Source organism: Sitodiplosis mosellana, unplaced genomic scaffold, assembly GCF_009176505.1.
Source record: "Sitodiplosis mosellana isolate CC-2019 unplaced genomic scaffold, AAFC_SMos_1.0 Smas_scaffold_5948, whole genome shotgun sequence".
Taxonomy (NCBI): Eukaryota; Metazoa; Arthropoda; class Insecta; order Diptera; family Cecidomyiidae; genus Sitodiplosis; species Sitodiplosis mosellana.
In genome coordinates, this window is record NW_022601190.1 from 193,255 (window position 1) to 218,170 (window position 24,916).

General features: G+C 35.5%; 2 protein-coding genes across 29 annotated transcripts in view; one reads left to right on the plus strand and one right to left on the minus strand.

Moving 5' to 3' along the window:
- LOC129573098 (calcium-transporting ATPase sarcoplasmic/endoplasmic reticulum type) overlaps positions 1-22,141 on the plus strand; it is a 30,352-nt gene extending 8,211 nt beyond the window's left edge. For 2 of the 28 annotated variants that reach the window (XM_055453307.1, XM_055453309.1), the window contains exons 2-12: positions 1,810-1,931; positions 6,894-7,042; positions 9,724-9,741; positions 10,726-10,808; positions 10,931-11,035; positions 11,261-12,755; positions 12,857-13,312; positions 13,449-13,917; positions 14,047-14,164; positions 14,316-14,433; positions 21,424-22,141. In XM_055453307.1, coding sequence (XP_055309282.1) covers positions 6,925-7,042; positions 9,724-9,741; positions 10,726-10,808; positions 10,931-11,035; positions 11,261-12,755; positions 12,857-13,312; positions 13,449-13,917; positions 14,047-14,164; positions 14,316-14,433; positions 21,424-21,461 — 3,018 coding nt within the window. In that variant the 5' untranslated portion in view covers positions 1,810-1,931; positions 6,894-6,924 and the 3' untranslated portion in view covers positions 21,462-22,141. Of the gene's footprint in view, positions 1-46; positions 307-1,166; positions 1,697-1,809; positions 1,932-3,509; positions 4,826-6,893; positions 7,043-9,723; positions 9,742-10,725; positions 10,809-10,930; positions 11,036-11,260; positions 12,756-12,856; positions 13,313-13,448; positions 13,918-14,046; positions 14,165-14,315; positions 14,923-19,202; positions 20,505-21,423 lie in introns of those variants that run through there. The other 26 variants (XM_055453318.1, XM_055453319.1, XM_055453315.1 and 23 more) reach the window with 21 other exon arrangements.
- Positions 22,142-23,090: 949 nt separating this feature from the next.
- Positions 23,091-24,092, minus strand: LOC129573108 (leptin receptor gene-related protein-like). The gene is made up of 4 exons (XM_055453337.1): positions 24,028-24,092; positions 23,872-23,946; positions 23,579-23,768; positions 23,091-23,474 (listed from the first exon to the last, which is right to left on the minus strand). The coding sequence occupies exons 1-4, from the start codon at positions 24,045-24,047 to the stop codon at positions 23,358-23,360; spliced, it is 402 nt and encodes a 133-aa protein (XP_055309312.1). The 5' UTR covers positions 24,048-24,092; the 3' UTR covers positions 23,091-23,357.
- Positions 24,093-24,916: the final 824 nt, after the last annotated feature.

A 24,916-nucleotide genomic window follows, 5' to 3' on the forward strand; every position in this document is an offset into this window, starting at 1 on the left:
GAGAAGAGGAGAGAAAAAGAGCTTAGAATGTTTTTGCATGTAGAGATTTATTTTTTGTGTTGCGCGCACCGAAAAAACTTATTTCATTTTGGCATCGGACAAATTTATTGGGTCCGATGACGAATAACAATCAGTGTGCACTTATCAAGCTTAGGTGATAGTCAATTTAGAGATTCAGTCGTAGATTTTGATTTTAGCTAGCTTTTATTCTAGCTGTATCTAAATTTATAGAACGCAATTAAAATCAAAATCGAACGTGTCAAAGACAAGAGACATAGAGTGAAAAACCGTAACCGTAAAAAATCGGTATGTTTATTTGAAAATATGAATTGTTGTTGTGCCTGAAGTTAGACATTGCATTGGCGTAGATGGCACCACAACGTTCATCACTTTTGTTTACTTTCTGCTTTATCAGTTGACAATTCATTTGCCGTATTGCTCTCAGTCGTCACACTCTCTTCCTCTCTCGCTCAATCGTTGTTTCTCTTTTGTTCTATCACACGTTCTGGACTGGGCCAGAAATTGACAGTGCATTCGACCACGAATGTGTGATAAAATATGGAACGGAGAAACATCTTTGTACCGTTGTATTGGTGAACAAGCGAGAGCCAGAGAGAGCGAAAGAATGACAACGTGAAAAAAAGTGAGGAATGAAAGAATGAGATAGCGGACGAAAGAGAAAATTGGCTAAGAGAAAAAAAAACTTGTGAACAGAGAGCAGAGATAAATAGAATATGCTACCGTACTGAGGTCGAATCATATAATATTTATAACTAATATTTTTGCTGCATCCGAACATCAAAAATTTAATGGCGAAAAAGACAAGGCAACCAATTTATGAATTTTCATCACAAGCAGACACTAGCAAACCGCAGCAACAGCAGCAGCATCATGTCGCATACATGCACACTGACAGTTCAGACACTCACAAATAACACATAGGTCACACACACACACACACACAGAAAAAAAACGCATTAAATACCGACGAGTAAGGGAGACCGACCGACTATGTTGAATGTTTCGTTCATTTGTCCCGATGTATGTGTGATTGTGGCATTTTGTGCTGCTGCTGCTTCTGCGAGAAACAATACCGATTGACGTAAAAAATTAGTTTTTTGAATTCATTTGGATTAGTAGTAAACTTTTGATCGCACCGTTCGCTTGCGCACGCTGTCTCTGCCTATTCGTGATTTATTGTTAAATAGTGTTAAAATCAAAAGAACTAGAATTTAGAAAAGAACACAAAGAAATCCCCATCCAATTTTTTAAAAAACTTATTGGACTTGTTTTTTATTTGCAAATAGTTGAGCAAAGGCAGAGCAACTGGGAGAGAGAGCACTGTTTTTTTTCCTCGTATTTTTCTCGTTCCGAATAGCGAATAGAGATACACCAACAAAATATTCAACAGAACGGATTTCAATAATGATTACCAACCAAAAACCGAATTCACACTTAGTTTAGTTTGTACAGTTGACACATTTAAATCAAATCTTAACAAATTGTAGGATATAAAAGTAAAATCAAAAACAGAAAATCTATGTATATTTAATTTAGATCATTTCAACTTAAGTCGTAATTTAAAAAAAAGAAGAAGTTTAAAATCAACAACAACATCAAATCGCGAAATAGAAAGAAAAAAAGAGTTAACATTGGTTCGTCTCGTGTGTATCCGTCTAAAGTCGTGAGTGTGAATGTGCGTGTTACTCGAAAGGAAATAAATTGATACAAAATAAATCAACACAGATGAAAACAGCATCTCAACCACATAGAATTTAAAATAAATAACCCGTAATAATTTAATACTAGGTGATAATTTCTGTAGTCCATTTTAAAATTGCTCGGTTGCTCTCGAATTACATTACCGTCAATAATCAAATAAATCGTGTGCACAAGATCTCGCAAAGGCGCGACTCATTCATCTCAACAATGTAAGCAAATTGTATAATTCAGTGTTCACCATTTCGTAGTAATTTTGTTTTGGTTTCGTTTCCATGTTGCAATTTCCGTTGAGTATTCTCGCCATTTTCGTCGTAAACAAAAAATGCTGAAACGAGGAAAAAATTCAACCAAATTTTCCATTGTTGTTCAAAGTTTTGGTTTTTTTTTTTTAAATTTCTGTATCGCGCTGAACAATGCCGAGCTGATTAAAATACCGTTTATCGAAATGCAATTTTCCTCTTTTTTGCTTCAATATTTGCAAATGAGGGGGTAATAATTGTGATGTTATGAGTAACTCAGATAAAATGATTGGAGCCGATTCGGAGGAAAGCCTAAAATAGTTCGATCGTCGAATCAGAGAGGAAGAGAGAGAGAGAGAGAGAAAGAGTGTTGAGAACAAAGTTGCATTGGTTTTGGTGTTTCAAATACAAAGTATTTATTCGCAAGTCAACGCAAGTTTGATTGCAATACGAGAAGCACACCAGATTACGTCGAATGACACGCGAAACACAGAATTTGCTTCAATCTTTTCTCTCAATATGATTGAGAGTGAAAGAGTGTGTGAGATTGAGAGAGAATTGGAGACAACGTGTGAGAGCGACAAGATATAGTTCGTAGTTGTGAAGAAATCCGTCTAATGTCAAGCCAAACAACCCGCAAAATTTGAAACGGCAACCAGCCTCATATGCTGAAATTCAAGCTGTGCTCGCGCGCGCAACACAAGCGGAAGGTCGTAAAGAAATTCAAGTACTTTTTATTTTGTGATAAAACACAACAACAATAGCACATACAAACACAATAAATACGAATTAAGAATTGTTGCTCGTGTGTTATCGCCCGTTTCGAAGAAGAAATAACGAACAAAATTATGAATATCGATTCGAATGGGTTTTAATTCATTCTCATTAAGTTTTTCCACTTTTATTATTTCGCTTATGTGCCCGTGCGCGCTCGGTTTGTATTTTTAAAACCACTAAATTCGAATCCGTTTTACACGAGATCAATAAAAGCACACACACGGATCATGTACCGCACATGTGAACGAGGTGCAAATTTTGCATTTGCGAAATTGTGTGTGTGTGAGAGAGAGCGCGCGTATTCAATTGTCATTTAAAATCGGGTCTTGATCGATCGGATACTTTTTTCTTCTTCTGCTGTTTAATTTCCAAATATAAACGCAATTCACACGGAGCTAAAAAAAAACAAAGCACATGCTTTATTTGTCTTTGACATCGCATCCCAATTTCATTGCGCTTAGAATAATTCGTCATATTCGTCTCACGTTCATTCTCTTTCAATCTCTCTGTCACTCAGTGTCTCGGTTGCTTTGCCGACGACAACGACGACGATGACTTTATTCGAGTTTCAATTCTTTGCTCTTCTTTTTTTGTTTTCGCTGGTTGCGCGCTGACTTCAATACTCTTTTTTGACATAAAGTTTCAAGTACACGTGTTACTCCGTCATAGGAACATACGAAAAACGGTGATGCAAATGTATTGGTAACCGAACGTATGTGTATGTACGTGAACACGTATATCGGACGAATGTAACATTTCTGAACGCTGAGTAGTCCACAAGAAACGAGTTCTTTTTTTTTCTTCTCAACTCGCTCGCTCTCTCTCTCTCTCTCTCTCTCTCTCTCTCTCTCTCTCTGTGTGTGTGTGTGTTTCGGCTTACGTATGGATTTTTCGGTTTGTGTATCATGTCATGTTGGTGCGTTTGACGCATATCTTCATGTGTATGCGATATCTATAGTACGTATGTGGCTCTGTGAATACACAGAGCAGCAGTAGTAACAGCAGAAACAGCAACAACAACAGAACCAGCAACTACCGAGAATGACGTGTACGTGTCAGTGTGTGCGTCTATTGTCAGTTTAGTAGCTAGCACAACCTCTGGTTGCAGTCAAATAAACGTTGTTGTTGTTGTTGCTCTTATTCGTGGCCGCTAACGCGTACGTTTTTTTTTCTTTCTTTCTGTACGATTACAACGCGTATTCTATTGCCATTCCCTCTCCTCCTGTTTGCGTTTCGGTTCATTCTAACTCATTCTCTCTCTCTATCGGCAGCAACTGAATTCATTTTGTCAATATCGTTAGTGCAATTAAGGATAAGTTCTTGAATTGTTGTTTTGTTGTCGTTTTAGTGATTCGTACAAACTACAAAAATTTCGTGTTTCGTTCAAATTCGCAGAGAAAAAGAAAAAAAATCAAATCGACAATCTATGCACTTCAAGTCGAATCGGTGATACACATTTATACATTTTACTCTTTAAACATTAGTTTCTTCGTGAGGTGATCGAGCGAAATTGAACCAGCAGTGAGTGTAATCATTTTTTTTTGGTTGATTGTGTTGCCGTAAAAACCATTTTTTTGTTGCTTCGTTGCGTTCCAATGGAAATTTCAATGAAATTTTGATATATTTAACACGAAAAAAAGAAACACACGAGAACCGACGAACTCGTGTCTGTCATATGTGTACGGATTTTGTGGTGCGGGCAGAAAAAACGTTCAGAACATTCGACATTCGAATGCAAATTGTAATCAGATCACGTTCAGTGACGAATACGCTCGTTTAATATTGTCACACGTTTGGAGCGAAATTGAGCTCGGTTCGCGGTGCAGTTTTTTCTTCTGTCTTTCTCTTTTGTGTGCTGTTGTAATTTTGTTCATTGCACAAACTTCGGTTAATTCATGGTTTTGACACCATAAATCCACATATCGAACGATTTGTTGATAATTGTTACGTGTACGTTTCACCCTTTGTGAGTGTGTGCTCATGTTTGTGTGATTACTCATAAATCAAGCGCTATTCAAAGCCGAAACTGTTGTTGTGTATCTGTGAAGCAGAATAAACGGTCCATGCATTCAGCTGCCCAGTCATAGGTAGCTCAAAATCGTGCTTCAAAATTAATTGTACGAATATTTCGTGTGAAATGTATGTGATCAACAATATCTCTCATACAAGAGATGATTTCAAGTCGAATGGAAAGATAGTACGGTTTGTGCCGCGACACCTCAATCCGATCACAAAATGTGTGCATAATGGATGACAGTGGCATAATGTTTGTCGGCATTTAATTGCAATTTTATTAATGAAAATCACATGGAATTTCATTGAAAATCGTTCAACAACCGTTGGCTCATCGAAATGCATCGCATTAAAAATGGTGCTGTGACCGGGGAAATGACAATGTTCAATTGTTGCTTTCAGTGTTCGGGTTTCGATCACGATGCCGTGGCCCATTTTGTCTGTCATTTTCATTAGTGTGCTCATATCTATTGTGTGTACGAAAGAGATATTTCATTGGGTGTCGCGATATATAGCGCTTCGTAATGGAAACATAACCTAAAATCAAAATGATGATTTTACGTGAATTTGAGCTGTTAGTGGTGTCGGCTTAAACTCTTTCGTTTCGGTTCGGTTCGTCTATGTGTATGTGTATGTTTATTTTATTTTTTCCATGTATGTGCTAGCACTCTCTTGTCATATGAGCATTTCTGTGGCGAAGAATGTTGACTTGGCAACTGATAATCGTCTCATTCATCGTGGATAAACACCACGTATGTTTTTTTCCGTTTTCTACACATTCAAATGGGCACTGCGAATGGAATTACAATAAAAGCAAAAATTGTGTGTACTGAAACTTAAACCGTAATGATTGCGTAATAGAATGTATTGCCATTTCTTTCTTTCACAAACAATCGATCCATATGATTACTTTTTCACTCATTTTATCCAATATGTGCATACGGTTTTATCAATGAAACCACCGCGGAACCGGTAATAGAATCAAAATGCTTATCTATTCGGCGGTGCAATCGGTTTATGTGTGTGTGTGTGTGTGTGTGTGTGTGTGTGTATGTATGTGTGTGTGTGTGTGATTGAACGGAGATCGAGAGAGAGAGACAGAGAAGAATCTCCTCGTGACCGTATCGAATGATTACGCGCGGCGCAATTTTTAAACACCTTCATTTTTATATTGAGAGTCCATGTTCAGTTCAGTCGCATATAAATTATGTCCCACGTTTAGTATTGCCAAACGGAATCGATGGCAAAAATTACACTCTAATTATTATGATAATCAATTCGAACCTTACATAGACAGTGCACAAAAACCAAACGTACACGCATTGCCGAAATGAGTCTTCGCGTCAAAAAAAAACTATTTCTCTGAAATTGCAATTCCGAATCAACAACGAAGCAAAGCAACACAATTGGCTCACACATTTTTGGTGTACAATGCTAAATGAAATTCTATTGGGGCCGACTTTCAGACCAAATTAAATTTCAAATTATAACATATTCGATCGGCGGCCACGGCAGCAACGGCAATAGCCCTGGAAAAAAAAAATGTGCCTCATGAAAATTGTTCGAGAGAATGTGCGGTGCGGTGCGGTGAGGCGCATTCGTGCAAACTTCAAAAATCAACAAACGAACAAAAGAATCGATCATTTTCTAACACGAAAGTGGCGAGAACTCAATGTTTATGACCGGAGCATTAGTCGTGGACATAGCTATTATTCCATATAATTCAATGGCAATCCGATTGACGTAATATCAATTATTCGCAGCCAAATGCCACGCGATCATCTAGAAAAGAACCTCTAAAACTTTCGATCTCGTCACACACGAATTTTCAGCGGAGAAAAATCGAGAGAAAGAGGCGCAAATTATCTGTCGGCTCTGTGTAGTTCCTAGTTGGATTTTGTGAATAGCAAATGATATTTTGGCTCACGCGAGAGAAAAATTCAGCCTGTGAATTCCTTTTTCTTATTTTTTAAGCGAAAAGAAGAAAGAGCTATTTTTAAATTCATAGTTTTTTTTTTCTGAATCGATGGCTGTGGCAGTATGGCTGCTGCTGCTACTACTACTACTACCTCGGTTTAAATGGTTTTGAGTGCGTCTCTAATTTATTATATTTTTTGTTGATATTTTTCTTCCTCTCTATAGAGCTACCGAACAACAGAAAAACTAATTCAAAATGGAGGACGGCCATGCAAAAACCGTCGAGGAGGTTATAAATTATTTCGGAGCTGACAGTGAACGCGGATTATCAGCTGATCAAGTTAAGCGAAACCAAGAAAAATATGGACCAAATGGTATGTAAAACTAAAGGCGATATAATTTCATTTCATTCCCATTTCACACAAACCATCTGTTGCACATGTATACATTCTCTTTCCAATTCGAAATGCAAAACGACGACGACGACGGCGACGACAAACATATCACTTTGTGCTTGCATTTCCATTTCCAGCACTTTGCACTCTCTCTCTCTCTCTCTCTCTCTCTCTCTCTCTCTCTCTCTCTCTCGCTGTATATCTCTTCTGATCACGATTGTGAGAGGGAAAACGTGCGTGTGCCTGTGCAAGCTTAAAATTGCATGAAGTACGAGAGAGAGAGAGAGAGAGAGAGAGAGAGAGAGAGAGAGAGAGAGAAAGAGAGAGAGAGAGAGAGAGAGAATGAAGCATAGAGGAGAGAAAAGAGAGAGAAAACAAGACCGCAGAGCTTCGCTTCGCTCCGCTGCGTTCTTGAGTTTTTAGTTACTTAATCTATTTTGTTGTTTCACAACAAACTATTTTTTGGCGCACTACATGAAATGTATTTCATCAAAGTAACTTTGAAGTAATATATTTATTTGCAAAATGAATTGCAAGATCTTGGTTTAATTTCTTTTTTGAAATACACTGCCTTTGGTTTAAATTAAATAAATAATATGAGCATAGAATCTAAAATCACTTTAATTCTGGTGAAGACTCAGAAAATATTATACGAAATATTAATGTAATTTTTAAACAACATTTGATAATAAAAATTTGATTGGCGCTTTGAGATATTATGCACCTATTTGTCGTTACTGAGCATAAAATTCAAATTCACCATAATTTGTTTCAACACTCAAAAAGTATCTAGGAAAAAAAAAGAGCAGATTAGTAGCTCTACATTTCATGTAGTGCTAAAAAACAAATCTAACTAAAGTATATCTGACGTCACAGATTCAGTAATGACGATCGTCGATCGAATGATTACATTGTATGTTCCATTTCTATCGCTAGCGCCTGTGCTCGGTCGTTCATTTGTGTTTCTACTTCAATGTTCTTTGGTCAATTTTGAGTCAGGTCCGCTTATAAACAATGAGGCAAGTCAACAATTATTGTGTACATTAAAAATCATATGATCCGAGCCACAACGAACGAACGAATGAGCTATTAAGTGTGCTTTTCAGTCTTACTTCATTTCATTTCATTTATCATCGAAAAGCCAAAACGATGTTTAAAACAAATGTTTAACGTCATCGACACGCTCTCTCGTTCACTACCGTTCAGCATTTGCATGAAATCGAAGTTAGTGCTGAAGTTTCTGCCTGAGAAAGAGATAAAATAGCATTCGTTATGACGTAAATCGAATCTTAAATGATTTTTCAATTAGTTGTGTACGGGCTTATGCATCAAGCGCTGATCGAAATAATCAAGGAATGATGCAAGGTTTCAATGTCGCAATCGAGACGACCTGTCTCTTTCATCAACTGAAGTATCTGCGAAGTAAGAAAAAAAATATCCTTTGATCCCTTAGTTGACACACAGTAATTCAGTTGCTAGCAGGAAGATTGTTGACTTTTTTTGTGTCTCTCTAAATTTCAAGCACACTACAGTGATTGTCATGGATGATATGCACTTTTTCACATTCGTTGCTCTCGATATCTTTGATAACGGTGAATAGCAGATATCTATCAAACGACGATGACAATTTTTTATTTCTCTCTCTCTCTCTCTCTCTCTCTCTCTCTCCTCTCTGTCTCCATCTTCGCTGCTCTATTATTTGCATCGGATCGCTATAAAACTGATAAAATGCATCATATCAAGCAGTCATTTCAAATGAATATGCACGTATCCAGCTTATAAGAACTTCGTACATGCTCTCTCTCTCCCCTGGCCGCATAGTTACATTTAGTTGGTTATCTTTTCCATCAATTCAGTCAGTCTCTTCATTGTTTCATTTTTCGATTTAAGAGCGATTTTCCCGCCTCGCTGTGTATACATCCATAATATACACGTAGATTGTGGTGATATGTTATAGTTTGGTCTAATTTAGTTTGGCATTCAAGTTGTTATAGTTTAGTTTGAATATATACACTTTGACCCATTCGTCGTGTCAGAGATGGTACGACGAAGTTTTAGCACGTAGAAAAAAACAGAAATTCTCAACCGGCATAAATTACTTGTGCCAATATGATCAAAGTCGAGTGAGCGAGGCGAAGGTTCACCATCCATGCTGTTCTGTTTTTTTTTGTTTTGTTTTCTTGTTACACTTTGCCATATTATGGGTTAGTTTGACTGTTTTTTTGTTGTCGTTCATGCTCTTTACTCTAGTTAGGACTTCATTAATTCCTCTCTATCGGCAATCTGTCTATTTCTATATTTAGTATATATAGCATGTGTACGAGTTTTTCGTCAATAGTACAGTGACATAGAAAGGCTATTGATAGATGCATGCTATCAAAACAATCGACCGATGTAGTATGATACAACACACACGATGTATATACCACCGAAATTGACATGCTTGAAATGCTTTTACCACATTATTCGGTGCATTTTCAGCTAAAATTGAATTGACTAATGGAAATATCACGCATTCCACATCAACATAAAGGGCTTTTACCATATACCATACATCACAATCGATTCGATTCTATGCATTTTTTATTTGATTTTTTTTTGTTACAGTAAATTTTACTTATGCATTCCGTTTTTTTCTTCTTTTTTCTATGTCATTTCAGAGCTCCCTACTGAAGAGGGTAAGTAATTGAGTTTGAAAAGATGCTTTCAAACTTTCTCCAACGGAAGAGAAAGAGTTGTTGACACACAGACCACAAGGAAATGTAACAAGTGATTGATCATAAAACGGATATTTTGTTGTCATACTCTGTGTGATCAAATCGACTATTTATTCAGAATTTCTCTTATCTCACGAGCGCGCGTAATTCGTTGATTATACAAGAGAATCAAACACACTCTAAATTTAGGGAGAAAACCCAATTTTTCGGCAATGATAATTTGTTTTATTCCATTTTGGTTTTTTAATTGTTTGCACACCAGTTTTTTTTATAGCAAAATTGTTCACACTTATCATCTCTTCGAAATGGGACAATAATCCAAGCTAACGAAGAACATGGCTATCTTTCTGCAGCGTTGAAAATAAGATCAAAATTCGATAAGCAAATATGATGAGATTAGACTCTACATACGACGACGACGACGATGAAGAAGAAGAAAAACACCCATAAGCTTTTCGACAAACTTGAAACAAACAAAAACATCTTCATCGCATTTACTTAACGATAGACGGCTTTTTTCGTCTCTTTTACCACGTACCCCCGTTGCATTGTTGTGCGAAACTCAATTGAAACCATTGTTTTTGCTTTCAACTGAACTGAATGAAATTCATTTGATAGTGAATCAAAGTTTAACAGAAAACACATTTTCAACACACTTAATATCAACGTTGATTTATATTCTAGACAAAGACATTTTTCGGGGTAATAAAAATGTTGCTGTTGTCTTCAATTCTATTCAAAATTGGATAAACAATACGCTATTTAGATAATCATGACCAAGATCTTTTGAGATCGTTGTTCATTTTGTGTTTTATCACAAAACGGAAATAAATACATTTTCCTTGCGTGTCATCGTGTCACCCAACTCAAAATAAACAAAACGCAAATAAATTACAACGATAACGGTGTCTAATATTTTAAATGCGCATTTCTTTCTCTCTCCAGGAAAAACCATTTGGCAATTAGTTTTAGAACAGTTCGATGATCTTTTGGTTAAAATTTTATTGTTGGCTGCTATTATTTCATTCGTAAGTATTCTTACGTTCTGCGTAAATTTTGGAAAGAAACAGAACGCAAAACAAAGAGAAAAAATATTCAATTGATTTAATTGGCCTAATTGAAATCGTATTGTATTTGTTTTTGCACACAGGTATTAGCTCTATTCGAAGAACACGAAGAAACATTCACAGCTTTTGTTGAACCTCTTGTTATTTTGTTAATTTTAATTGCAAATGCAATCGTTGGTGTTTGGCAGGTAAGCAATAGTCTTGCATAATATACCTATAATGATAGTGCATGCGTTGCAATTTGCACAAATGAAATTTGAAACGAAAAGAGAAACATTTGAAACTGAAATGAAAAGAAAAGGAGAAAAACAAAAAAAAAAAGAAATTGATTTAGCAATAAATAAGCACACAATTGGTTTCACTGCTTAACTATTTCTGCTTCTTCTTCCCCTTCGTCTGATGCCCAATTGTAGGAACGTAATGCTGAATCAGCCATTGAGGCGCTCAAGGAGTATGAACCAGAAATGGGCAAGGTGATCCGGCAAGATAAGTCCGGTGTGCAAAAAGTCCGAGCCAAGGAAATCGTTCCTGGTGACGTAGTTGAAGTATCTGTTGGTGATAAAATTCCAGCCGATATTCGTTTGATCAAGATCCACTCCACCACAATTCGTATCGATCAATCCATTTTGACTGGTGAATCCGTTTCCGTGATCAAGCACACCGATGTTATTCCCGATCCACGTGCCGTCAATCAAGACAAGAAAAACATTCTTTTCTCTGGTACAAATGTAGCAGCTGGTAAAGCTCGTGGTATTGTCATTGGCACTGGATTGTGCACCGCCATCGGTAAAATCCGTACTGAAATGTCCGAAACCGAAGAGGTTAAGACTCCATTGCAACAGAAATTGGACGAATTCGGTGAACAATTGTCAAAGGTTATTTCGGTTATTTGCGTTGCTGTCTGGGCTATTAACATTGGCCATTTCAACGATCCAGCTCACGGTGGTTCATGGATTAAGGGCGCTATCTACTATTTCAAAATCGCTGTCGCATTGGCCGTCGCTGCCATTCCAGAAGGTTTGCCAGCTGTTATCACCACCTGTTTGGCTTTGGGCACACGTCGTATGGCCAAAAAGAATGCCATTGTCCGTTCACTTCCATCTGTCGAAACCTTGGGTTGCACCTCAGTCATTTGCTCCGATAAGACTGGTACACTTACCACAAATCAAATGTCCGTCTCACGTTTGTTCATTTTTGACAAAGTTGAGGGTAGCGACAGCAGCTTCCTTGAATTCGAATTGACTGGATCAACATACGAACCAATTGGCGAATTGTACTTAAAAGGATCGAAAGTTAAGGCCTCTGAATTTGATGGTTTGCAAGAAATGGCCACAATTTGTGTGATGTGCAACGATTCAGCCATTGATTTCAATGAATTCAAACAGATTTTCGAAAAGGTCGGTGAAGCCACTGAGACTGCTTTGATCGTTTTGGGCGAGAAACTTAATCCATTCAATGTGAACAAGAGCGGTTTAGATCGTCGTTCGGCTGCCATTGCTGTTCGCCAAGAAATTGAAACCAAATGGAAGAAGGAATTCACATTGGAATTCTCACGTGATCGTAAATCCATGTCGACATACTGTGTGCCAACCAAACCATCACGTCTCGGAACTGGACCAAAATTATTCGTCAAAGGTGCACCAGAAGGTGTATTGGAACGTTGTACACATGCTCGTGTTGGTACCACCAAGGTTCCATTGAACAGCACACTCAAATCACGCATCTTGTCACTCACTGCTCAATATGGTACTGGTCGCGATACATTGCGTTGCTTGGCATTGGCCACCGCTGATAACCCACAAAGCCCAGACACCATGGATTTGGGAGACTCAAACAAATTCATCCAATATGAAAATAGCCTTACATTCGTCGGCGTCGTCGGCATGTTGGATCCACCACGTAAAGAAGGTAATTAACATTGTTTGACGAATTTTCCATTTTTTACGGTTTTTTCTTCCAAGTTTCAACTATTTGATTGAACGTACTAATTTTTTGGTTTGTTCCTCCAGTTTTCGACTCAATCGTTCGCTGCCGTGCAGCTGGTATCCGTGTCATTGTCATTACTGGTGACAACAAAGCCACCGCTGAAGCTATCTGCCGTCGTATTGGTGTATTCACTGAAGATGAAGATACCCAAGGCAAATCATACTCTGGCCGTGAATTCGATGACCTGTCACCAAATGAACAAAAAGGCGCCTGCGCCCGTGCCCGTCTCTTCTCGCGTGTCGAACCATCACACAAATCGAAAATTATTGAATTCTTGCAAAGCATGAACGAAATCTCTGCTATGACTGGTGATGGTGTCAACGATGCTCCAGCCTTGAAAAAAGCCGAAATTGGTATCGCTATGGGATCTGGTACTGCTGTCGCTAAATCAGCTGCCGAAATGGTCTTGGCTGATGACAACTTCTCGTCGATTGTGTCTGCCGTTGAAGAAGGTCGTGCCATTTACAATAACATGAAACGTAAGTAATGCCGCTATCTACTTTAACTTAGGCAACAGTGGAGAAATATTTTCATAGAAATCCAAATGGATGTGAAATAAAAATCGCAAATTAAAATTCGATTCTAATCGATAATATCGTTTATTTCGATTTACAGAATTTATTCGTTACTTGATCTCATCGAACATTGGTGAGGTTGTATCCATTTTCTTGACTGCCGCTCTTGGTTTGCCAGAAGCTTTGATTCCAGTACAATTGTTGTGGGTTAACTTGGTAACTGATGGTTTGCCAGCTACTGCCTTGGGTTTCAATCCACCAGATTTAGACATTATGCAAAAGCCACCACGTAAAGCTGATGAAGGTCTTATCTCAGGATGGTTGTTCTTCCGTTACATGGCTATTGGTGGTTATGTTGGTGCCGCTACCGTTGGTGCTGCCTCATGGTGGTTCTTGTTCTCGGAAAATGGCCCACAAATGACATACTGGCAATTGACCCATCACTTGTCATGCATTGGCGGTGGCGACGAATTCCGTGGCATGGACTGTAAAATCTTCAGCGATCCACATCCAATGACCATGGCCTTGTCTGTATTGGTAACAATTGAAATGTTGAACGCTATGAACAGGTAAGACTGCCCGTGACTCTGGGCGACCGTCATTCAAAAATGTGCGACTTGATCTTGAGGTTGATCGAACGACAACCAGCTTGATTTTTACTCCAACCGATGCTCATACTTTTGTTTCTATTTCCACAGCTTGTCTGAAAATCAATCACTCATCACAATGCCACCATGGCAAAACATGTGGCTCATCGGCTCAATGGCACTCTCATTCACTCTTCACTTTGTGATCCTTCACGTCGAAGTTCTTTCAGTAAGTTTGACACGTTTCTATTCTATTTTATTCGCATCCTTTCTATTTTCATTGCTCATTTTTCTACTTATATTTGAACAAAACACGACACCACATTCATTTTGTCATTTTTGCATTATTTCCAAAACGCAATTTCTTCCGAAAATTCTAGACTGTCTTCCAAGTGACACCACTCACCGGTGAGGAATGGATAACTGTAATGAAATTCTCGATTCCAGTCGTTCTCCTCGACGAAGTCTTGAAGTTCGCAGCACGGAAAATTTCAGACGGTACGAATCCATTGTTTGGTTTACAGTGGATAGTTTTAATGTGGGCAGTGTTTTTTGGTTTGATTATTTATGGCCCTATTTAATTTCTCTACTTTTTTTTATTCACCTAAAAAAACAAACAACAACAAAAAAAATCGAAACCCATTGGTTGAGATAGCAATCAAAAACAAAAAACCGACCTATTAATTAATTTACTGATTAAGATTAACAAAAAAAACACAATTCACAACAAGAATCGAATACATAAACAACAACAACATTTGAGAAAAAAAAACATTGTGTACACACAAAGAAAACCAACAACAACAAAAACAAGCAAGAAATCGGATGAAAATCCAACAAAATGGCTTACAAAATGGTTTTCTTTTTTGTTAGTAGAGCTCAGTTAAAAAACAACAACAACAAAATTAATTATTTATACAACATTTAATTATATGTGTTAATATTAATATTAATTAATATAATTTGCATTAATTTAACGACTTGAAATTTAGCGCCTTTAATATGAATACGCGCCACAATGAGACGAAACTAGAACGAATGGTCAATTCTACCAACCGAAAAAAAAATGAAGAAGAAGAAGAAAAAAAATCGGAAGAAAATATGAATTGTGGATGTATATATTATTTAATCGGCGATTTTGAACACTATTTAATACTATAAACATCCAGTTGCAATATAAATGAATATGCGCGCGCGCGAATAGAAATATGCAGAGAAAGCGAGAAATAAAAATATCACATAATATTGTTCATATATTTGGCACAATTGACCATTCGTGACGGAAACGAAATCCCCTATTAAAAAAAGGCAGCACTTCGCGAATGGGTCGGCGAGCAAAGATCACATCGCCGAGGATCTGCACCCTTTAAATCAGACTGTACAATTTTGCCAAATCGAATTTTTTTTGTGTTAATTTTTTTGTTGTAACTTAGAGGAAAGCGCGACTCGGCTTGAAAAAATCTCTTTTTTACGTCGATACTATTCGGTGAAGTGCTGTTCAATTGTCAAAAGTCGGTTGGAATTCTATTTCTTCATGATTTTTTTTTAGAATGTTTTCCAAATGAGAATAAGAAAACACAAGATTTTTTATGCAATAACACCTAGTTTTTCTTTTTCTTGTTCTTATTTTTTTTCTTCTTGTTTGTTTGTTTGTTTGTCATCTAACCCGAATTTCCGAGCGTTTTGTGTTCTATTCTTTGTTTAATTTATTCTTCCTGTTCTTTTGCAACACACATTTCTGTTACTGTTTGTTTTTGTCAAAGCAACAACAATATGCAAAATAGTCTCTAAATTATTTAAAAAAAAAAACAACAACTATTTGTGTGTGTACCCTTTTAATGTTTGTCCTTAAAGTTTGATACTGGTTTTTGTCTTGTCAAAAATGAAATGTATATCATTTTTTTTGTTCCTTTGAAAAAATGCATTTAAAACAAAATACAAACACACACATGCATAGACACACATTCATTCAATGCATTCAACCGTCATTTTACTATCCCCATTCGGAATTAGCGATTAGCCAGAGAGAGAAAGTGAAAGAAAATGAGAAATCAACATACCTAGTGAATCTTTTTACAACTATATTGTTATATGAATGAAATTAGTAGAGAATGAAACACACAAGACAAAGTGTGCGTCCCCACTCCTCCACCGCCTCCTCTTCTAGCCTATTTCGGTGGAGGCAGACTGTACGCACTCGAACTCATTTCCCCCCCCCCCCATTCTTCGTAGTAGAAAATCAATCCGAAATATATAAACAACAACAAAAAATGAACTTTGAACACACAGAGAAACAAGTTACTGTAATCTATAAGACCTCATATTTATTAGAATATTTATAATATCCATTCGTTTACAAGAGCAAAAAAGACTAATCCCTAAGTTCCGACATTTCGGATCTGCCCCCGAAAACAAAATGTTTCATAACAACAAAACACACACTTTTTTGACATGTGCATTTTTGTAGGAAAAACCAATATTTTTATTCCCAGTGTTCTTTTTTGTAGAATTTTTCTTCTTCTTATATCATTTTTTTGAATTTTGAACGTTTTTATTGTCAATGAATTGTTTTTTTGAGGTTTCCTTAGCGTGGACATTTCAATTCATTTTTTTTTATGAATACTAGTTTTTGTCCTTTAAAACCAACGATTTTGTGCATTTTTGATTCGACTGAATAAGAAAAAAAGTAGATTTGACGATAGACGTTGAGAGATTTTTCATGCGCTTTTCACCGTGTATTATTGAAAAAAAAAACAGAAAAAGGTTGCATAGAAATTTTGTAGGATAAAAATTTATGAAATTTTTTTTAACGATTTTGAAAGCGATGAATTCTTTAAATAATTTTTTTCTATTTCGGGATATCGGGATAATTGTGTTTGGACTTTTTTTTCTTAGATAGATAGGAATTTTTTTGAAATCAAATGAATAGCATCGTCTCGAGTCACCATTTGTTTTGAAAGCGACAAAAAATATTTGAAAATGCAAAAAACAAACAACACACTTGTAGAACGCATTCGGATCAAATATTATCAATCATGATAAATGACCATCAACACAGGTCGTTGATAGAGAGTCGACCGCTAGCACTTACCATCGGTTGTGATCGATTTGGTGTTATTACTGTATACGTTAGTTAACCGCTTAGGCAAAAAAATGTCACAGTTAAATTTTCGTTTGCAGTCCCTCAGTCAACACACATAACACTTCAATCTAATTTCAAGCGAGTTCCAAAATTGTTCGGTTGTTGTCAGAAAAGATTTTGTTTTAATTTTGGTGAAAAAAAAGACTTCATTGAAAATGAGCGCTTAAAAAATATAGAAAAGACGAAAAGTGCCTGCCAGTAATAGAGAATAACCAAAACCGAACGTTTGAACATTTAGCCGGGGGGTATAAATGTTGACTGCCCACAAAATGTGACACACATTGGGCTATTTGTCAAGTTGCTTATTTTCACCAATCGGTTCCACTACCATCCACTCCTATACAGCCCGAGTAGCGTCATGTAGGTACGGTTATCGTACATGAAAATAGAACGGAATAATACCACGATAGATTTTTCCATTTCATAAAAGAAAGCATATGCAATAGGTATATAGAACCACAAATAGAACGTAGTGAAGCACACATACACAAAGATTCGTTGTTTAATTTATATAGATGAGGATAATGCCTAACAGTCTCTGAACGGTGTGACATCATGAGACAAACTAAAGCAACCGAAAGTAATATAGTCGTTTCAAATTCATGATTTTCTTAGTTCAATCTTTTTTTTCATGCGGAACATCTACCAGAGAGTAGAATAACAAAAAAAAAACAAAGGAAAAAAAACGATCAATCAGTTTCAGCAAAAAAAATTAACTTATAAGTTTAATAGCGACGAAAGGCAAATAGAAAAAGAGAGAAAAAGAGAAATAAACGAAGGATTTAAAATAATTCATGATTTGTAAATATGAGAACAACAACAACAAAAAAAAGAGAAAAATAATTTAACTAAAGTTTTATTATTAAGAGAAAAAAAAATTGAAAAAAAAAGATTCAAGTAAAAAGACGTTTCGAACAATATATAAAAACTGATATTTTGTAATTTTTTTTATTCCAATTTGATTCATTCGATTTGAATTTGAGAGGCTGGTGTTGATTTTTTTTCTCGTTTCATTGAGTTTAGACTGGTGGTTTTTTTATTCATTAAGGCGAAGGCATCGAAGTGAAAAAAATTTTAGGTCAGGAAATGCATCGAAAGCACAGACACAAAATTACATTAACTTTCCGAATGCAAAGCAAACAAAATAAACTACACCATGCATCAAGAAATTCCCTCTAATATTCCACACACACCACCAACAAAAAAAAAACCCAAACCAAAATGCCATACTCTCAAGTTCATCATCATCTTCGAAATCCGGCTTCAAAACGCCGTATCACTGTATGTCCATCATCTGTAACAGCCTGAGTGCAGGAACACAGCCGAATTGTTTGTGAATGTTCATGTGCATATTTAGCCAGAAAAAAATCGAAAGAAATGGTTGCTAGTTCTTTGTATGTAATACTTTTTTTTGTCGTTATTTCATTACCCAAATCACAAGCAAATGAGCAACATTGTGATTTGATTACTGTTCGAAACCAAATGCAAAAATTAATAACATGTGTCATGTCGTTCGTTCTATTTATGCCCGTAAGTATTCTTGATACTAAAACCTGTGTAAATTATTCATGTAGCTGTTGATAGATTTTTAGCATTCACACAATACCTTCGTACGACTATGGTTGAACACTATTGAAATATCGAAGCTGCTTCAGTATACTGTGCCGCCTGTGCAATCACACCACTGCCTCAAATATCCACACCCCACTATTTTGTCTAACGGCCGAAAACACTATTTTATCTCCTAAATTTGACAATTAGAATTTGAATTTTGTGTGATAATACCAACTTTACCAACTAACCCAAAAACACTGAAACCTCAACAAGCATCCAAGTAGTTTGCACTCAACTCAAAGTGTTGATTCACTTTTTGTTTGGGTTTATTTTTTTACCTCTTCTTTTAAATATTTAGAATAAATTCAAATTTTCAACAAAAAAAAATCATTTGAAATGGCCGTTTTCGTTTTGCAGTTTCTACAGCTACGATGAAAACGGTCAATCCAATGATTTTTATTATATTTAAAAAAAATGATTTCCCTCTTACTTTTTTCTAATTTTTATTTTTTTATTTTTTTCTACCCCCCCCCCCCCCCATTCCCACGTTAAATTGGTTTGACACTCACAGTAAGGCCAGGATTCCATTAGAGTGTGCAAAAACAAAAACAGAAAAAAACACATAATTACAACCATAATGAGAATAATTTTTAAATTAAACCAAATGAGTTTGAAATTCATTGATTGAACCAAAAAAAAATATGAATAAAAAAAATTACGACAAAAAAACGAATAAAAAAAACTTGAAAAATTGGTGGCTTTTGCAAGCAAAATAAGGAATTCAATCAATCCAAGAGACATAATCTGTGAGGAGAGAGAATGAAGTTTTAGTATCGTAGCATCATTAAAGTTTTTTCTAGATTAATATCAAACTGACAGACAGACATATATAGACCTCCACAAAAAAAGCTTCCCAAACACACACACCATACACATATAAAATACACGAAGCGTAACATTACGAAGCTCATGGATACCCCTATGAAAAAAAAACGACACCCGAACCACACAATCGAAATTCTCCATTCAGCCATCCCTCGAACGTAAATCCTGTATTAAAAAATAAACACCAAAATTTCATTTGATGACACAAAACCAATTACCCAAGTACACATGCATTTGCATACGCACACACAAGCTACTACCATCACCATCAACAACGACAACAACACTGTGTTCATGTGCACGAACATTGAAGTCGATTGAAATTTTTCAAAAAGAACCAAATCCAATCATCATCACACAGGAAATACAAGGGAATTTAAAACAGAGAGTGTAAATAGAGTGTAGGTAAATAATAATGTAATAAACAGGAGAAGAAAAAAACGAAAAAAAGATAATATTTTCTGTTATGTCATCAATTCGCATCTGTGCATACAAAATTCATTCGAGATCGACAAACAGATCGACATACACGCAACATATCAAAATAATTCACATACAAGTCACAATTGTACATACGATCAGCGGTTCATTCAATGTTCCCGTTAGAATTGCCACATTTCATCGAACGAATCGAGATAGAATAAACAAAATCCATTCATGTGCGAGTCAGTTTTTGAGAGAGAAAGAAAAACACGAAAAAATCCGTACAAATGTATAGCTGCGACTCATTTTTTTTGTATGTTTATAGAATCGAATGTTGTGCACACTAGATTTTCTTCCAATTTCTTTTAAAATTCATTGTTATAACTTGTTTTTTTTCCTTTCTGAAGTGAGTTTTAAAAAAATGTTGTCGTGTTCTTTTGTGGATTTTTTTTTTGCTTTGGAATTGATGATGCGCAGACAACTATGTACATTTATATTTATTTAAAGCGATTAATGGAAGAAAATAAAAGTTAAATTAATAAAAATGAGAGAAAAAAAACCGAAACCGACCGTTCTAAGAACCATCCTTGGATTAATTGCATCAATTAGTTTGTAAATCCTTGAAACCTCCCTGCATCCGACCAAAAAAAATATGCTTGCGAATCACACACCCTCGCCTGAGAAGCCGAATACACAACACACTTTTACCCTGCGAGATTGCCAAGTTGACAAATGTATCTTATTGATTTTGGCTTTGAATGTGAGAGACCGGACACGCTTGTTCCGCTCTTTCGACAAATTGATTTATTATACAGATCCATCCTTGCATCATACACGCACATCAATTTTTGCACTGTTAGCTCACCACCCACGCCCCGATGCCAAAAACCTGAACATACGCTTGGTGGTTGTTTTTTTCTTTACAAAGAATGTGCGACTTGATTCATTCAGAACTGATCACAAAATCCACTGGAATGCGAATTGGTGGCGATCAATATGCTGAACGTTATGTGTTATTGACGCCCATTCACCAACATCGATCATATGAATGAGGTGTTTTCGTAGTTTTTGGAATAGTTTTTTCCGAATGGAATGAAAGAAAAAAAAACGCACGAAAAACTATTTAGAAAAACCAGAAAGAGTGAGTTTTTTTGCATGTTATTCTTCTAATTCTTATACTTCTTCTATTTCGGAATGATCTTTTCAAAACCGATTAAACTTTTTCTTCTTAGTTTTTTTTTTTTCAAAAATAAATTCTACTGTATATTTTTTCAGAATATTTCTTTTCTACATATTCTAAATGAATTTTCAATACGAATTATTAATTTTAAATAATAATTTTTTCTTTTATTTGTTTTATTTCATATGTTTTTTTTTTCTTTTCCATCGTCTCTCAACGAAACTGTCTGTCTATCGGTCGACAAAAACCACAAACACAAAATTTCTACATACACACACAAAAATTGTATTTGTAATCGAAACAGTGAATGAGGTTGTCGTCGATAAGTGGAGCAATCAATAAATCAATCGATCGAGATCAACCACAACACTCACACGCAACACAGCAACAACACCAATAAAAAAAACAAACAAATCTCTAATGCAGATTGATGAAATTTAATTAAAAAAAAAAAATTCTGATTTATTGTAGTGTAATTGTAAAGAACAAACAAAAAAAAAACAACGAATTTAAGAACAAAATATAACAACAACTCTTACACGAAGTATTTGAATAAAAAACAAAATGGTTAAATAAGCAAACACTTACCAAACAAATTTAAAGATTTATTTAAATTTATATTTTAAAACACAAAACAAAAAAACATGAACAAAAAGAATAAAGTCGTTAAAGCCGAACATAGAATTCGATACAAAAAAAAAAATTTAGAGTGAAAAGAAAATGAACCGGCCAAAGAAATTTCCATCTTGAATAAAAACAATATACCACCAACTGAAATCTAGAGTAGAAATTACACAAATAGAAATCGTTTATTATTAATATTATCTCTTTTTTTTGTTTTCAACAATTCACATTAATTAATTTAAACAAACAAAAAATCGTTTTTTTTAAGGGAGTATGAAAATGTTCCTATTACATTTGCAATCTTTCTTTTTTTGGTTCCTCTGCATTGTTGGAATTTTGTTTTTAATTTTACACGAGATAAGCAGAAATATACGTTTTTCTCTTGCTCACAGTTAAAATCAGTCATTTCAATTTTATGTTAAATTTTCGACGGGACTATCCTCAAGAGCAACACAAGACACGAGGCAATCATTTACAATCGCATTGTCGATTCAGGTATTTTATCGATTTCACTCAATTACCCAATTAATAGAAAAAAAATACAAAAAAAGAAGAATTACTTTGAACAACAACAAAACGAAGACAATACACCATTCAGATAAAACTTAAAATCTCATGACCAAAAAACTCATTCTTCTATTTAACTAGATATGTTTAGTGTGTTATTTTCAAATTAGACCATCTATCTATTACAATAATATTCACTCTCTGAGATGTGTTATTACTTTTTTTTTTCTTCTGCAAATGAATATGTTGCTTAGACATACGGTTGAGACACGGCTAACAGACATTTTGAACGTAATTTTGATTTTTAATCTAATGTGGAACAATTTCAATTTGAATAAAGGACTTTTGAGCAGAATAATTTTTGTGATTTTTCTTTTTCTTTTCATGCAATCTATGTATGGGAGAAATGTCTTTGTAGGTAGAAAATTTAACAATATTTTTTGCTGTAGGATCGTGGTACATGCAACTTGCATCATGGATTTGCACAGGGGTGTATAACGACTGAAGTGGGAAATTCAACCGATTGGAGTGTAGCAAAAGAAGCAAATTCTTCTAAAAACAAGGCGATATTGCTTTCTGACAGAACGAATTGGCAGCTGAAATGGAATATTTTCGTAGGGTCACATGAAAACTGAATCACTACAAGTGAAGTGAAACTTTATTCCACACACAAATGGTTAAATTCCAAATATCTTCAAGAATTTTTTTTTGGAAAGCGACATTTTTCACATTTTTGGCGACATTTTTCACCTGCTTTTTTGATTTGAGCCGCATCGCTTGCACCAAAAACGAAAACCAGATAACAAAAAACGCACTTTAAATTGAGTAAAAAGAAAACTGTTGTTTTTTTCTCTCCCGTTTATTCGACTAAAAATAGAATCTCTAAATGTTTATGCAGTAAAAATATATGATCATTGTTTGTGTACTGATTGTGTTTTTTTTGTTTAGCTTTTGTATTTGATTCAAATTGTGTGTTTGTATATTAGTTGACAATTTTTCGAGCTTAACTTCAAATATGTAAAATCTACCAGACAAAAAAAATTGTATTGAATAAAAAAATTTCGTAGCAATAAATTGTGTGTAACAAGTTAACAAGGTGCCATCAGATTAGAAACCACCTCCATATGTTCCCTCGTCTGCCTCAGAAAACACGAAAAATATGAAAATCGTGGCAAAAATGATGAGATTTCCACCGAGCGTCAGATAAGCAGCCCCATCTCGGATCTGTAAACATTGAAAGCGTAGAATCAGTCATCGTGTCAATTTTTTTTCTTTCTTGGACCATTTCCTGTTTTATTATGAAAGGGTTAACGGTTATGAATACTTACAACTGATGAGCGTGCTAGAACCAATGGTAATGCGAACGCACTGATGACGAAACCCATTGTAATGAAAATGGAAACTTCTTGGCAGGAATTGGTACCACTTGTATAGGTGTTTTGTATATAGCGTCGCGACATAAATGTCGGAATCACCGAAAACATATAAAATAATACTACAATCAAAGGCCACCAATTGCTAAATGAAAGAAGACCGAAACGAAAATCGTATTAGTTAGGATTCTAATTGACAAATTTGGTTTTGAAAGTGATAGAAATGGACTTTGCAAGTCATAACATACTTAAAGTCAGGAAGGGCACATGCCAAAATGAGCATTGTTATGCCGATCGAGCCGGCCAACGCCAACAGAACTAGACTGTAGATTAGAAAAATATGATTTTTAACATGTAAACCAATAAAAAAAAATCACATAAAAATGTTTCGCTTCTTTACTTACGCTATTTTTTGTGACGACATGATTGGATGTGAACACAAATCAAACAACAGCAATTCAGATATTGTTTACAAATTATCGTCAAAGTATTGTGAGTCATCGTCATAAATTGAAATGTAACATGATTTTGGATAAAGAAATCATAGTTAGGAAAGTATTTTCATCTCATTGAAGTGCTTTACAATCACAAGTGAGCATTTGTGTTTATCTAATCGAATTTTTTCAAACAAAATGTTTTTTTCTTACCTTTGAGTCCAGCCATCGAAATGTCGCTTTGTTGTGCACGGAATTTATATATACAGCGTAAGTTGAAAACTAATAAATGTCTTTTATGAACTGTCATTCGACAACAAGTGCTGCCATTGCGTGACGAACGACGACGAATACGATGGCAACACAGTTGCTGCTGCTGCGAACCTTTGTTTCATTCGAACTGTGTAATTAGTAGCGACTTGTTTTTTTTTCGGTTTGTCATTGTTATCGCGGCTAATCAAAATACGGCGCTATGGAATGTTTATGTGCACATTTTCATAATATTATTCATATGCCGATCGATAGAGTCATATCTTGGAATCTATGGAATAATTTTATTCATCCACCCACCCGTTGAGATAGGAACAGTTGATCGGCAACTGACAAAAACACATTTATCCTGCAATTTATGAAGGAAAAATCTTCATTTTTTGCTGTAAGCGCCAAAAATCTGGCGGCTAACACCTAATGCAAGCATAATTTCTCTGTAAATTATTCATCTTTCTTACTTTTCAAAGATTTTCATTTCATCTTCAAGCAAGACCAAAAACGTCTTGCAAAATTTGCTTTCCAAATTCGGAATTTTTTTCTGAAAATTAATGAATAAAGATTTGAACAACAACGGCAGTCATATTCGCCG